The 15,220-nt window shown below is 47.3% G+C and overlaps 2 protein-coding genes across 2 annotated transcripts; both read left to right on the forward strand.

Annotated features, from left to right (window-relative positions):
* Window positions 1-113: 113 nt before the first annotated feature.
* On the forward strand, window positions 114-9,587 carry LOC111836325 (serrate RNA effector molecule homolog). The gene is made up of 20 exons (XM_023797456.2): window positions 114-248; window positions 1,116-1,278; window positions 1,357-1,485; window positions 1,584-1,748; window positions 1,999-2,187; window positions 3,686-3,855; window positions 4,111-4,283; window positions 4,771-4,872; window positions 5,047-5,194; window positions 5,311-5,444; window positions 5,869-5,930; window positions 6,036-6,114; window positions 6,267-6,461; window positions 6,917-7,084; window positions 7,314-7,467; window positions 7,551-7,744; window positions 7,997-8,153; window positions 8,533-8,625; window positions 8,756-8,852; window positions 9,308-9,587. The coding sequence occupies exons 2-20, from the start codon at window positions 1,160-1,162 to the stop codon at window positions 9,381-9,383; spliced, it is 2,604 nt and encodes an 867-aa protein (XP_023653224.2). The 5' UTR covers window positions 114-248; window positions 1,116-1,159; the 3' UTR covers window positions 9,384-9,587.
* Window positions 9,588-11,136: 1,549 nt separating this feature from the next.
* On the forward strand, window positions 11,137-13,245 carry cysltr3 (cysteinyl leukotriene receptor 3). The gene is made up of 3 exons (XM_072717046.1): window positions 11,137-11,143; window positions 12,176-12,972; window positions 13,216-13,245. Exons 1-3 carry the CDS (start codon window positions 11,137-11,139, stop codon window positions 13,243-13,245), a joined length of 834 nt encoding a protein of 277 aa, XP_072573147.1.
* The last annotated feature ends 1,975 nt before the right edge of the window (window positions 13,246-15,220 follow it).

Consider the following 15,220-nt stretch of genomic DNA (forward strand, 5'->3'; position numbering starts at 1 on the left):
GCACACTCTCAGTGGGTTTAGTCCCCGAAGATCTCTATTGTAGACTGAAATTAAAACAATTTGTCATTTTAAAACGAAGTCACTTCCACCTCCTAGCCGGCGGGGGGCACCAATCAACACTTTCAAGGTGCCATTTACTAGAAGAGCAGAGTTGCGTTGCATAATCCTCTGCGTTGGTGGTGTAAGATAGTGCTGCATCGCTGTACTGTCTGTCTCCCAGACTTATTTGCAAAAACTATTTACTCCAGGTAAACGCTGTTCACCCATTGCGACTGTACACAACACTGAGCAGGTAAAAGGCGACGGGCTTGGTGCCGGTGTTTATCCGTTTTGACAGCGGGCTGCCTGCGTTTTGCTAGGCCTTTGTGAGCATGACTGCCCGGCGCTATTTTGGGATTAACCTAACCAGGTAGCAGATACGATGTAACCTGCATCCTCTTTCGCCCTTTTTACATTTTTGCAAATGTCGACTAGTTAGGCGTTCGCCTCAAACAAATTGCTACCAGTCTGTGATCCATATAAGAGTTTAAAAGTAGCAAATGGTTATTCGTCGAGCTCATGGTACTTAATAGCGCTGAAGAATGGCGGGTTTTATCCGACTCTCCTAACAATAGCTAGGCAGATGGTTATTAGCTCCATATCTGGTGAGACGCTTCATACTCATAGCATGTGTTAGCTTGATGTTAGATAGCTACCTGACACTTTATTAACACGCACGTGTCTTTGCACGCAGAATAATTCTCAAGTAATACTTAAAGCTTACTAAACACCTTACTTCGCTTATGAGGTCACCATCTTAAATAGCTAACTAGCTGATTACTTGCGTTTTGTAAACTTTTTTTTAAATAGTAGCTTAAGCGGAACCCTCCTTAGTTTAGTCTTTTAATCGCGTGATATTGATTCTTAATACTGACGTGTATCATTTGTAATCGTCGGGCGATTAACAATTAATTCTAGTTTTAATTATAATGTATACTGGGGGGGACATCCCCCAAAATGTAGTTGTGCTCACAGTGTCCGCCCCCCAATATAAATTACAATTACGCCCTTGGTCCCCCCAGTCTTGACTCCATGGCTATGGTCTTGATTTTAAAAATCGTTTCTCTTTCCGGCAGATTAAAAGTGCTTCCCAGTGACGGACCGTTCCTAGGTGGTGGCGATGGGGGACAGTGATGACGAATTCGACCGCCGACGGCGGGACAAATTCCGTCGGGAACGGAGTGACTACGACCGCTCCAGAGAGAGAGAGGACCGGCGCAGGGACGACTGGAGCGACAGGTATGTCAGCTTAAAGGGGCCTGGGAGGCTGGAGTTTACGAGTGATCGTTTTTCCATATGAGACTGTGTGTCTTTCAGGGAATGGGAGAGGGGCCGTGAGCGTCGCAGCCGCGCGGAGTACAGGGACTATGAGAGGGGCCGCAGGGAGCGGTTCTCCCCCCCCAGGCATGATATGAGTCCCCAGCAGAAACGCATGAGGAGGGACTGGTAAGTCCGTATGCGATGGGCAGGGATTGAGGTTTACCTTCATTCCGCTGTCTACAGCCATTGTGTCTGAAGGCATCTCGGTGATCTTCCTCATTTAGGGATGAGCACCGGGGAGATCCCTACCATGGGGGGTACGACATGCCGTACGGAGGAGGGGGAGTCCCAAACTATGCCCCTCCGGCTGCCCCTGCTCCGCAGCCCTGGGGCCACCCGGACTTGCACCTGATGCAGCAGCAGCATCACTCCATCCCTATTCAGGCCAGGTGAGTCACGGAAAGCCGTTGACCTGCTGGAGCTGAAATCGCCGTGCTTATGCTGCCTGACGAGCTTGAGGATACCACCTGTATCGCTGTGAGAATGCAGAGTTAGTGTGCTGTCCTCTGTTTTTCACAAGTGACCTCTCCTGTCTATATGGATTTTGCTGCAGATCCTTGAAATGGCGATGACCAATTACTAATGCGACATAGTATATAACTCGGCCTCTTCATGCTTTATACATTTTTTTTTGTTCAGGCTGGGAAACATCCACGATGTAGACATGGTCCCCCCGGCCCCGGTGATGAAGACCTTCAAGGAGTTCCTCCTCTCCTTGGACGACTCGGTGGACGAGACGGAGGCCGTCAAGCGCTACAATGAGTACAAGATCGACTTTCGCCGGCAGCAGATGCAGGACTTCTTCTTGGCCCACAAGGACGAAGAGTGGTATGGAGGACCCCTCTCCAGACGCACCCACCCACCCACTTCCTCTCTCCCCCTGCTGAGTCCCACTCCCCAGGGGAGGGCCTATCCACTTATCGTGCTTTACCCGTATGACCCTGAGATGACAGTGGGTGCTGAATGGCGCCGTAGAAATACAGCATACAACTAGAGTGTTGCCCATGTGCATGAGTTATTCCCACAGAGACAGCTATGGTACCAGCCGCACCTCTATGCACATCTGCCTGTCGTGTGATTAATAGTTTCTCAGTGCTGCAAAGAAATAAAAGTATAGATGTGTTCTGCCATAGATATTGAGAACTGATCATCTGAGGGGTTAGACTGTGGTACTAGTTAGTGGGAGATGACATTTTTAACAAGAAAAAGTTAGGGCAGGTCTGCTAAGACTATAAAACACTCTAGCTTCTTTCTTTTTAGTGTGGCAAAAAATGTGCTCTAGTTGTAACAGGAATGTATATTTCATGACAGGGAGGTCTGATCAAACGTTACAATGGCCAATTCTGCACCAGAGGTATTTCGTGGTACCACAGTCAGAAACAGTTCATCATGCTGAATGATCTGTGTAGTTTATATTTAAAAAGGGCCAGACTTTACTTAATCTCTCTTCTCAATAACTACTTTTTCAGGTGTCCTGGATTGAATGTGTGCATAAGGAAAACCATGCTTGTGTTCAAATTAACAAAAGCAATCCCTCTCTCCCCCCCCCCCCCCCCCCCCCCCCAACCCCCGGCACCGCAGCCACACGGCTGGAAGATGTGGCAGGACGGAGAGCTTTGCCAGTGGCGATCTTAGACAGCCAGGTCTGCACTGCGCACAATGCAGTTGCTTTAGCCGCCCAGTGTCAGGGAGCTTAGACAGACACTCTGCCTGTTTACCGCTTTGATTTCCTTCACCTTTATTTTCCTTTTTCGTTCATTTTTTTGGGAATCGCATTTGAAACTCGCAGAAATCTGTTTGCGCACGTAAATACCCAGTTTTGGGCTGAAGCGGAGCACTTTTTGGCAGAAGACACCCCGTTGGTGTACAGTGTTTTTTTGTTGTTTTTTGTTAAACTCAGAACGCAGGTAAAACATGGTCATCACCGCACGGAATGCCCAGCTTTTAGTTTCCTATGGTGCTACATGGTCTTTTTACTTACTTGTTTGATTTTTAGCTATAATAGTTTTTACAATGTGGTGTGTTCTGGTCTCAGGTTAAAGAACCATATTGGGGCTGAAATATTTTTCACCTTCAGTTTTTTAAGTATGTTCCTGGTTATTGAAGTTGTGTGTGTGTGTGTATTTTTATTATTTTGTTTTAAATAGAACTTTACCTCATTTATGTGAATCTCAAATTTCTCAGTTTTGTTTTGGGGTCTCTGAATTATTTTAAGGGAAAGAATCTTTGAATGGTTTTATGCTTTGTCCTCTCCATTTAGGATGTTAATATTTCTCTCTTCCGGCCATCTGCCCCCCCCCTCCTTTCAATGACTTCTGGGTCTCAGGTTCCGGTCCAAATACCATCCAGATGAGGCAGGCAGGAGGAAGGCAGAGGCACATGCTGGCCTGCGGAACCGGCTTGGTGTGTTTATGTATCTTCTGGAGAACGGCTGGTTTGATGGCATCTCCTTGGATATCGACCGAGCGCCTGCCATTGTCAAAGTCCTTGATGCTGGTATGCTGTGTGCCTGACAAAGCGAGCATGACAGAATTCTGAAATGCAATAAATTCTGCATTTACTGATTAAAGGAATTGAAATTTTTAATTTTTTGGAATCATTTATTCCTAATGGATCAGATATAAAAATGTTGTATGAGAGCCATGAATAATACTGAAAGTGTTCTACCACCTCCCACTCACTAGGGGGAGCTTCAGCTCCTTAGGGTCCATAGGCTTCCAGTTAGTATTCTTTCAATGACTCATTCCTCAGCTGTGATAAAAATGGAGGGGGGGACAGACCATGACTTGAAGATCCTGGAACAGCCCATGGAGGAAGAGGAGAGACCAGTGCCCCCAGTGGCGGTTCCTGAGGGGAGGAGGGAGGAGCCCAGAGGGACTGGTGCAGACCACAAGTCACCAGCAAGCAAGGAGAACAAAGACAAGGTGTGTGTGTGTGTGTGTAATGAAGGCTGCTGCATTTTCGTATAAAATAGATAAATAGATGTCACTGTGCTATTTTGCCTGGCTTTCAATGTGAATATTCAGTAAAGTTTGTGGGAGGCTTCGAAACCAGCATGGATTAGAAATATGAGCTGTTAATCATTGATTAATTTCACGTACTTGATCAACTTAATTTAAACAGGCTAATTTTTAATAAGCTGATTAATAAGCAAATTTTCCTATTTGTACTGAGAGAGTATATTTCTATCACCATATAAGTCCTTCAAATCCTCAGTCCTGTAACCAGAGATGAAATCATCCCTATTGTCCATTTGTAGTACTTGGTCAGATGACCTGTCGATCAGAGGTGAAGGATTTGAACACATAACCTAAAAGCTGTCAGTTCAAGTCTTGTAAATAAGTCACTATCATGGCCTGTAAATGGCGGGGGGTCTCCTTTCAACTCTGGTCATGCCCCCCCCCCCCCCAGGGAGAAAATGGAATGAGCAGCACAGAGAGGCAGAATGGAGCAGCAGCTGGGGATGGAGGACAAGAGGAAGCGGAGAAGCCGATCGAGTTGGAACCAAAGAAGGTGAGCTGATGATATGAGAATCTGTTAGCTGCCTGACGTACTCTGTCTAACTGCATGGACGGTTTGCTTATGGAAGCCTCTGGAAATGTAAATGGGTGTGGATGTATCATGGGGTGTTCATCGTGGGGGGTCAGAGTTCACAGCTAGCCTGAAGCCCTCTGTCGCTTCACCCAGCTGAGCAAGAAGAGGAAGAGGAAGCTGAGCGCAGAGAGCGAGGATGACGCCAGCGCCTCCGACGACAGCGACTCCGACTCCAACTCCCACACCTCCGAGAAGCCTGATGCCAGGGAGGAGGACGAGGAGGAGGAGGAGGAAGGAGAAGGTAAGTAGCTGACGCCAGAGCAGAGGGGGAGGGGCTGGGAAGGGGGTGGCGGGTTCCACTCACTGTCTGCTACCTCCTCCCCCCCCCCCCCCCCACCACCGCCTGTGCTGGAGCAGCAGACGTGGAGAAGAAGGAGAAGGAGAGGAAGAGCAAAGAGGAGCAGCCGCCTCAGCCCCGGCCGCTGCACCGCACCTGCTCCCTGTTCATGCGCAGCATCGCTCCCACCATCTCCAAGGCAGAGATCATCTCTGTGAGTCCCGTCCCAGACCCGCTGGCTCCGCGACCCCAACGCGACCCCAAGCTTTATTTGGCCGGTTTACTTTATGCTGTGTGTCATAGTTTCCCAGAATATTTACCAAAAATGGCATCGGAGAGATTAAGCAAAGTCTGTTCATCATCCATGGCACTCATCCAGTTCAGGGTCGCAGTGGGGGTGTTGCCGTCCCATAAAGCACTGGGCAGGGGAAACCCGGGATGGGATGCCAGTCTATACACGCTCTCTTTCACACTCACACATCAGGGCGGTATGAGATCCGATAAAACATTTTTTTAGTTTGGCCTCCTTGTACTTCTGCCTGGCTGTGGCAGTGGGATGTCCGACCCAGCGTGACTGGGGGCAGGGCGAGATGTTTGGGGTAAGGCGGGCTGCGGCTGACCATCTCGCTCCTCTGCAGCTCTGCAGACGCTACCCAGGATTCATGCGGGTGGCCCTGTCCGACCCCCAGCCGGAGCGCCGGTACGTCCTGGGCTCGCGTCTCTGTGGGGGAAACTACCCGATTCAGCTTCCCGATTGTAGCTCGTTTGTTTATTGCGGCTCAGATAAAGTCTCTCTGTCATTCAGGTTTTTCCGTCGTTGCTGGGTTACTTTTGACCGGAGCGTAAATATTAAGGAAATCTGCTGGAATCTTCAAAACATTCGGGTGAGTCTGCCCTTCCCCGCCCTGTGCATGCCTGTCCCTTCTCGCCCACACCTTCATGTCTAGCCGAGCACCGCCGGATGTGTGTTGACACTCCCAGCTATTAACAGAGGTTCCTCTCGCATGCTTTCTGTTAACGTTCCGCCCCCTGACAGCTGCGGGACTGCGAACTGGCGCCGGTGGTGAACAGAGACCTCGCCCGCAGGGTGCGCAACGTCAATGGCATCACTCAACACCGGCAGGTGCTGCGGAACGACATCAAGCTGTCGGCCAAGCTGATCCACGTGCTGGACGAGAGGGAGAGGCTATGGAACTCCCGGCCAAGAGGCGACGCCCAGGTGCCGCAGGAGGTCAGCTTCAGCTTCACAGCCGACATTCTGCCGAATGAAAGCAGTTGTGTTGGGTTCTGTGAACAGTTTTGAATTTACTGATTTAACTGGAACTGGATTAATGTTCCAGTTAATCTCTTCGCTCCAGATGTGCTCCCTATTTCTATACTTTACTCATATTCACAGCTGGATCTGATCTTTGAGCTCTTAGCTTTAGGACAACTTGTCTGCGACTGTAAATGCTGTGAAGTTTTCTGACAAATTGATGTGGGAGGTGGGTAGTTGAGTGGTTGAGCAACCAGCCAGACTTTGACCCGCAAAGGCCCCCCCCCCCACTTGGGAATATTTGGAATGTGACAATGGGAACTCAAACCTTCTCAGAGAGGTGTTGGATACAGACTGTTGGAGGCACTTATGGCTGTTGTCTTGTTCGCCTTAATTTATTATTTTGTTTGGCTTCTGTTTCTCATCTGCAGCTTCCTGCCCAGAACCCCATCCTGAAGAACATCACAGACTACCTGATCGAGGAGGTCAACGCGGAGGAGGAGGAGCTGCTGGGCAGCACGGGCACGGAGCCCGAGGAGGCGGTGAAGGACGGGAACCCCGCGGAGATCACCGTGGAGAGGGACGAGAAGCTGGTGAAGGTCAGTCTGAGGGAGGAATCGTCAAGGATGCTGCTCTGCTTTCAAACTGGCCAACATGTATAGCTAACATTTTCTTTGTCCATTTCTGCATCACGGTAGCATTTTTTTCCTTCCTTGTTTTGTTTTGGTCCTTTTCGCACAGACGACCTTTTTGTCGTCTTGAGTTTTTCCCGATGCCCCAAGGGCCATTCCGCCTGTGATTTCAGCTCTGCCCCACCTTCCACCCCAGGTGCTGGATCGCCTGCTGCTGTACCTGCGCCTGGTCCACTCCATCGACTACTACAATGCCTGCGAATACCCCAGCGAGGACGAGATGCCCAACCGCTGCGGCCTGGTCCATGTGCGCGGGCCTGTCCCGCCCAATCGCATCGCACAGGGGGAAGGTCAGTCGGCTAGCTCCGCCCCTCACATCCCACATGCTTGTGGGGGGGACAGGCTGTAGCAACACGTCTGTCTCTCCATCCAGTGCTGGAGTGGCAGAGGACCTTCGAGGAGAAGCTGGGCCCCTTGTTCAGCGTGAAGGAGACCCTGGCCGAGGAGGAGGCCAACAAAATGGGCCGCAAGAGTCCCGAGCAGGAAGTGGAGAAGTTCTTGGTGGCAAACACCCAGGAGCTGGGCAAGGACAAGTGGCTGTGCCCCCTCAGCGGCAAGAAGTTCAAGGTGGGGGGGGGGTGGGGAGCGCTCTGTCGGTATGCTCAGCCCATCCAGGGAGGGGTTACCATGGAACGAACATTCTGACACATTCCTCCACTGGGTCCATTGAGATATGTTGCCACCAGAAAGAGATTAAACCATTGAAGGATGTTCACGTATTTCACTATTTCGCTGTAAGTTAACGGGTAAAACGCACTTTCTGTAGCTGTTCTTCATCAGGCTAATCGGTGGACTTTATCGCTTCCCTGAAACCGGCAGGGTCCCGAGTTCGTGCGCAAGCACATAATGAACAAGCACGTCGACAAGATAGAAGAAGTGAAAAAGGAGGTGGTGTTCTTCAACAACTTCCTCATGGACGCCAAGAGGCCGTCCATACCTGAGGTCAAAGTCCCGCCCCCACCCAGCCCAGGGCAAGGTGGGTGTCGCACTGCTGGTTTTCTACATCTCCTTAATATAGGCCAGGGATCTCCACCTATTTTTCCCAGAGGACCATTGCGTCCAAAACAAAAAAGGTGACTGGGGTGCATCGATGGCGCGGTGCAGATTCAGTTGTTTCAGACAGAACTCTGCCAGTTACTGACCATCGGTCTAAGCAGGTCAACAGATGGGTTTATAAGAACATTATTCTACTACTGTATTCTGAAATGGTCCATATCCTGGCAATATATTGTTGTTGTTGATATTGTTATAATTATTGAAGTGCAGGGTCACCTGTGACTTGAGTGCAGTGATACCAGGGATTAGTGTATCTGCTGTCTCTGTAATGGGCTTCAGGGCTCTGCTTCTCTGTCTAGGTGTTCTTGGCCCAGGGATGCCATACCCTCATCAGTCTCCCCAGGGCATGCTGGGATTTGGGCAGCCCCGCCCCCCCGTAATGGGTTTTGGAGGTAAGGGTGTACACCTGTGCTATCGCTCTCAAATAGGCACATTGCTGCTGCGGAGACTGATGCCGCCTTACATCATGCAGTCCTGCTTGTTAAATGAATCCTGTCGCTGTCTTCTGTTCATCTCTCCTAGGTGGCCCCCCATATCCCCCCAACCAGTTTGGAGGAGGGAGGGGTAACTATGACAACTTCCGTGGGCAGGGCGGCTATATGGGCAAACCACGCAACAGGTATCGGTGTTAAGTTTTCGTCGCCTTTTGATTTTATGGTCCCTGGGGGCATCCAGACCATCCGCATTTTTGCTCCCTCCCAACCCCCAGCCAATCAAGAAGACCGAATTCCTGGTATGGGTGTGTTGAGAACTGAGAGAGAACAAAAATGTGGACTGTCTGGAGGGCCTCGAGGACTTGGTTGGGAAACGTTGACCTAGAAGCCCAGCCTTGATTATCCCAAGTTGCGTTTGTGCAGGTGAAAGCTTAAACAACGGCGCTCATGACGTTAAGTGCCTACTTTTTGTTCCTTGGAGTCCTACAAGTTTTTAAATTTACCGGAATGCCAGCAGCACACTTTCTATTTCTGCGGTTAGATAAGTAATCCTGTTGCCCAGAGCAGTGAGTCTGGTTTTCTCAGTTATGCCGGCTTGTGAATGAGCTCTCCCTATTCTCCCTTTGCCTTGCACTTCTAGAATGATCCGTGGCGATCCTCGTAGCATCATCGAGTACCGTGACCTGGACGCCCCAGACGATGCTGACTTCTTTTAATTATTGTTGTGTTTTTTTTTTCATTTTTAGTTCTGTCTCTTCCCCTCCCCCCCCCTTATCAGAGCCCACCATCACACCAGTGTATTCATTGTGTTTTAGACCCTTTACCTTTAATCCATCGGCTTTTTGTTGCGTGGGGGTGGGGGGGCTGTACTGTAATATGAGCTTGTTTTTCCAAAAATAAACATCTGGATCAAATTTTTACAGGTGGTGCATATATATTGTTTCATTTCTTAAATTTATGGTTATGCGTCTATATAAAACATGCTTTTTTTTTTTGCCAACTCCAGCCTGGTTCTTCCCTGCTTCTCCTTGATGAAGGGCTTCTTCCCTGCTTTATGGGCCTTCAGTCCTGCTTCTAGGAGCCTGAGATGAACTGTCCTAGCAGTGCACTTCACAGCACTTAATGTTTCCCATTCCTTTTGAAAGTCACTTCATGTCATCCTCTAATTCATGAGGTCCTCCTGATAAGCTGACGGTCATCTCTGGCATTAGAAAGTCACTTCCGCCATTTTCTTGGCTGGTTTCTGGTCGTTCCCAGTGCCTCCTGCTTCACTCTTGTTCTTGCGTACTGCTGTCTGAGAAACGTTGAGCCTGGAAGCAACCTGTCGTTTAGTGTAGCCTTCTGCCGGCAGAACTAGGATTAACCCAGCATTTAACTACGCTGTTTTTTTTTCTTTTTAAATGTGGTCTTTTTCTAGACCTGTATTTCACTGTAAGTTTTCTCACTGGAATAACCAGTGTTGCCTCTTTATTGCTAAATTAAGTTCCAGTTAAGTGAGTTGTAGGTTGGGAGATTTACAGAATTGGTGTTCAGGTCCAGCTCTTCAAAATAGTTATGAAAAGTGAACTTGACATGTAGTAGTGAATCTTTCTGGTGAATGCTGGCCTCTAGTCAAAAATAATGTATGGACCTAAATTGGTGCTTAACACGTTTCATATTTCTCTTGATGTAAATTCATAACCAGCCTACGAATTTTATTTATGATGCGATTGTAACATGTAAAATGCACATTTAAGTCCGCCGTGTTGCAGGCTCGTTTGCCCAGACTGACTTGTTTTGAAATGCATGGCAACAGGTGGATAACATTTAATCGGAACTGCAATAAACATGGGGGCGTTTCCACGTCTTAACCGCCTGGCTCGGTAATGTTGTACTGCTTGGTCGTGCATTGCGTAATGTTTATATGGTTATTTTGGGACGAGGACCCTGGGGCTTTTAAGCATTTTAGGGAATACGTTTCTGGAAGTCTGACTAACCGAGACGGAACGCGTGATCCCTGTCTGAATCACCGGGATGTTCTTACTGCGAACTGATCCCCATCAGGCAGATTTCGCAGGAACTGGGTGCAGACATCCAGCGGCGCTGCGGCTTTCTGCCGGTGTTCTATTTGCATATGACCGTCGATCTGCTCGCCCGTTTTATTCACACGCACATGCCGATTACTGGAGTGAGATACGGAGAAGATATTTCCTCACTGTGCCTAACTTCTCATGGCATATTGTGATTAATTTTATGTGAATTTTTATTGCGAGAGTCTGTTTTTATCTTGATTCATCAGGTAACAATATTAGAAGTATCGAACAGCTTGTCCAAAAAGTTGCAAAACCATGGAAACTGTACTACTTAAAATTCTGTAGGATTGGAACAGAGAAAATACTGGATATACATACGACTATACAATAGACATTTTCCTATCTACCAAATGTGTGTCATACAGTCCAACGGCATGTCGCTCAACACCTGGAGAAAATGACCGGTGAGTAGGAAAATACGCTTCGTAGTGTGTATGATGGTAACTTGTTTATTTTAAACTTAAATCCGGTGTGCATCTTTACAGATTTCGCCAGGTTATTTAAAATGTGAAACATGGGATAGGGTTATGCATGGGGATTTAGAGCCTATATAAAATATTAGTGGTGTAAGGAAAAGCCTGTTCTATACCACATGGCTGAATCGATTAAAAAACAAATCGATAGACCCGTTCGGTCACTATTAGTCTACTGTAATATTTTGAATAAAATCTTATACACAGCTTCAATATCAGATGGGTTTGTAGTGCAAAATAAACAACTACTTGTTTTGAAAAGCAAAAAAAAAATCGTTTTTAACTTGAACTAGAACACTTCAAGTAATGTTAAGATTAACTGAATCAGTAGCTTCCAACCTTTGTGACGGGGGGAACTACTGTACAAAGCCGGTTTATCTTAAGGATCGGGGCTCCCCGGGAGGTAGAAGGGGTCGCGATCTACTCCGAATCCGTTCGGAATCGAATACTGTGAATCTTGAAATGTTTCATTGCGTCGTCTTTGCAGGGTATCGTAGTCACAAATACATTTCTTTTTAATCAGATGAAAATGCCTTTCAGGAACATGGTTGTTTTTTTGTTTTTTTTTTAAATACGTTGGTTGTTCCCCTTGACCCCGATAAGTTACCGCATATTTCCATATGCCCTGCCGGTCAGATTTACATGGCTCAACTAAACATGAGTTTTAAAACAGTCCTTCATTGTGTATAGCTGCTCCTTCCTCATCACAAAAACGAAATCAGGTAGGCTATTTAAAATACTGCTCTTTTCCGCAGAGGAGTGAAATATCAACTACGGTGAACATTGCAAATATCTAATATTATAGTAATATCCGAATCGTTAAGAAAATATTTTAGGAGTAGTTTTTTTTTTTGTTAATATTTTGTACTCAGTTATTCATTTGAACTAAGTACTGATGATTAAGAAACATTATAAGCCTTGTCAAACACCGAGATTGGCTGACATAAAATTTATGTCTTCCAGCTCCCTGGTTCACATCTCAGCCCTCCTCCGTGACCAACGCCTCGGACCTGTTTGAGACGGGGATCTCACAGTCTTACAACGAAACATGCAGCAGTAGTGATAGCTTTAAGTTTCTGGCTTATACTTTCACGTACTGCATTGCTTTCCCTGTGGGTCTTCTCTGCAACATAGTCGCCCTTTTCGTGTTCTTATGCCTGACGCCTAAAAAATCTGCCAACACCGTCTTCACCACCAACCTGGCCCTGTCGGACATAGGCTTCTCCCTCACCCTGCCGTTCCGGCTGGTGTACTATCTGCGAGGCGGCCAGTGGGACTTCCCCGATTGGCTGTGTCGCTGGTGCATCTTCTCCTTCTACTTGAATCTCTACACCAGCGTGTTGTTCCTCACGGGGCTCAGCGTGCTACGCTGCATCGCTGTACTACACCCCATGCGTAACAAGTCCCTCATCACGGTCCGACGGGCCACCAGAGCCTGCTTGGGGATCTGGGCATTTGTGGCCATCTCTTCTGTACCGTTCCTCTTCTCTGGGATCAATGAGCGTGAGGGGAAGATCCGTTGCTTCGAGCCCAGTGGCTTAGGCTCCTGGAAGCGGATCCTGGTCATGAATTACGTCGCCCTGACCTTCGGCTTCCTGCTGCCCTTCCTTACCATCCTGGTGTGCTACAGCTCCATCATGCGCAAGCTCATTAAGAACGGCCGGAAAGTCAAACAGCGCAAGACAAGCAAGCAGAGGGCCATCAGACTGATGGCAGTGATCCTGGCCACGTTTCTGCTTTGTTTCCTGCCCTACCACGTGGTACGCACTATTCACCTTCACGCCATGGTTGGCATGAAACCTAACCAGCCTCAGTGGTGCAATATAATGGAACTTCTCCAGAAGGTTTTGGTTGTGACCCTCTGCCTGGCAGCCGCTAATAGCTGTTTTAACCCTTTGCTCTATTACTTTTCTGGAGAGAGGTTCCGTGAAAACATCCGGAACTCTTCCAGGTTACGTTCCCGCAGCTTGAACAGCTCATTCAGCCATGGGTTATTTCCACAGTGGAAAGGCAAAGCCAGTTTCAGTCCCTAGAGGCTGGATTATCAGTCAGAATATACAAAGACGAGGATTCAGGTCTTGAATTACTATTGAACATTAAAACAAAATCCATCCAGCCATTCTCAAGAACTACTTCTCCAGTAAGGATATTGGAGACCTGGAATCTATCCCAGGACGAAGAGTAAAAGCAAATGATTAATTTCAAAGCCCTTAATGAACTAAATGTAACTCAAAGAATATGGTCTCTACTCTGCTAATACGACTTGAGATCTTCAATGACAATGAGTTGAGGGGCAAAAAAAAGAGTGTTTTAGAAACTGATTTCAGTAGCAACCATATTTATCACTTTTAAAGGTACTGTACAAATAGATATATACACTGTCATTGAGGTTTTTTTGTTTATCGTTATTGTTTGTTACTTTTTGTCTTGCACTGATACACATGAAGGGTTAATGGCACAGAAGTTTTTTCCCTCACTCAAGGCAATCCACAGGCCATATACTGAGCTAGTTTCATGTAGGAACAATTTTATTTCCACCGAACTCCACACGCCAACTGTACCACTGCACAGAATATAGTGCCAGGTAAAGGCTGGGCAAGTACCTGAGTTTGCAATGTCCGTTATTGGCACAAAAAATACTTGGTTCTATGTGGCATGGCAGAGATACTTGGTAGAAACAGTTGATGTGTGGAGTTTGGTGGGAAGAAAATAGTTCCTGAGTGAACAATCTTGAGTAACCGGGTCATGATTTCTGACGAAAAATGTTTTGTTTTTTTTTTGGATGTTGGGCTGAACCGCCCCTTGAAGAATAAACTTGAATTGTTTATATTTGACTGTTTACTATATTAAAATCTTAAAGTAACATTTATTTAGCTTCTTTTCACTTTTAAGTGCACATTACACGTTCTTATCAAAAGGTCAAAATAGGAGATCTAGACAGGATCAGAACACTGGGTCTCCGTTTCAAGTTTTATTGTCACGTGTTCAGAGGAACACAGTGAAATGCTTATGCTGCAGTTTGGCACTGGGAGACAAAATACAGCAGTGCAACACAGGAGAAGAGGGTGCGGGACAGACGGCAGTGCAACACAGGAGAAGAGGGTGCGGGACAGACGGCAGTGCAACACAGGACAAGAGGGTGCGGGACAGACGGCAGTGCAACACAGGACAAGAGGGTGCGGGACAGACGGCAGTGCAACACAGGAGAAGAGGGTGCGGGACAGACGGCAGTGCAACACAGGAGAAGAGGGTGCGGGACAGACGGCAGTGCAACACAGGAGAAGAGGGTGCGGGACAGACGGCAGTGCAACACAGGACAAGAGGGTGCGGGACAGACGGCAGTGCAACACAGGACAAGAGGGTGCAGGGCTGAAATATTTCCATCCATCCATTTTGTATACTTGCTTTGTCTTATGCAGGGTTGCACACCTATGGACAATTTGGCAACTCCAATCCACCTTAGTATGTTTCTGGGCTGTGGGGGGAAACTAGAGAACCAGGATGACATTGGGAGAACATGCAGCTCCACACACATGGAGCCAGGGCAGAAAGTCAAACCCCGGTGTTAGAGGCGTGAGACAACAGTCAAGTCAAGTCGAGACAAGTCAAGTGGGTTTATTGCCTTTTCAGCCATGTACACAATGAAAAGAAACATTGTTCCTCCAGGACTGTGGTGTAATACAAAAACAAAAATAGAATCAACACAAGATTACACAAGTGCAGGCAGGAGAGAAATATACAGAGTGCAAGGGGAGCAAAGAGAGAGAGCATGCAAGATACACACAAAGGCAACAATACAATATTACAGGACAAGACAACATACAGTACAGTTGACCAAAGCAGTAACAGTACTAGTTTAAATGAATACAGATACTGTACTCTAACAGCAGAAGTGTGCAAAAAATGCAAGACTGGGATAGATAGCAATAAATAAATGTGCAAACAATAGCAGCGGCAGGACAGTGAATGTGCAGTATATAAATGAATTGCTTTTGAAAAGGGGATATT

Source organism: Paramormyrops kingsleyae, chromosome 10 (assembly GCF_048594095.1).
Source record: "Paramormyrops kingsleyae isolate MSU_618 chromosome 10, PKINGS_0.4, whole genome shotgun sequence".
Classification (NCBI taxonomy): domain Eukaryota; kingdom Metazoa; phylum Chordata; class Actinopteri; order Osteoglossiformes; family Mormyridae; genus Paramormyrops; species Paramormyrops kingsleyae.

Bases quoted from the DNA above. Each gene is read 5' to 3' on its own strand.
- LOC111836325 (XM_023797456.2), top strand. From the start codon at position 1,160: ATGGGGGACAGTGATGACGAATTCGACCGCCGACGGCGGGACAAATTC. The intron at 5,195-5,310 runs GTAAGTAGCTGA...GTGCTGGAGCAG, and splicing joins GGAGGAGGAGGAAGGAGAAG to CAGACGTGGAGAAGAAGGAG. The intron at 6,462-6,916 runs GTCAGCTTCAGC...TCTCATCTGCAG, and splicing joins ACGCCCAGGTGCCGCAGGAG to CTTCCTGCCCAGAACCCCAT.
- cysltr3 (XM_072717046.1), top strand. The intron at 12,973-13,215 runs GTACGCACTATT...TTATTTCCACAG, and splicing joins GTTTCCTGCCCTACCACGTG to TGGAAAGGCAAAGCCAGTTT.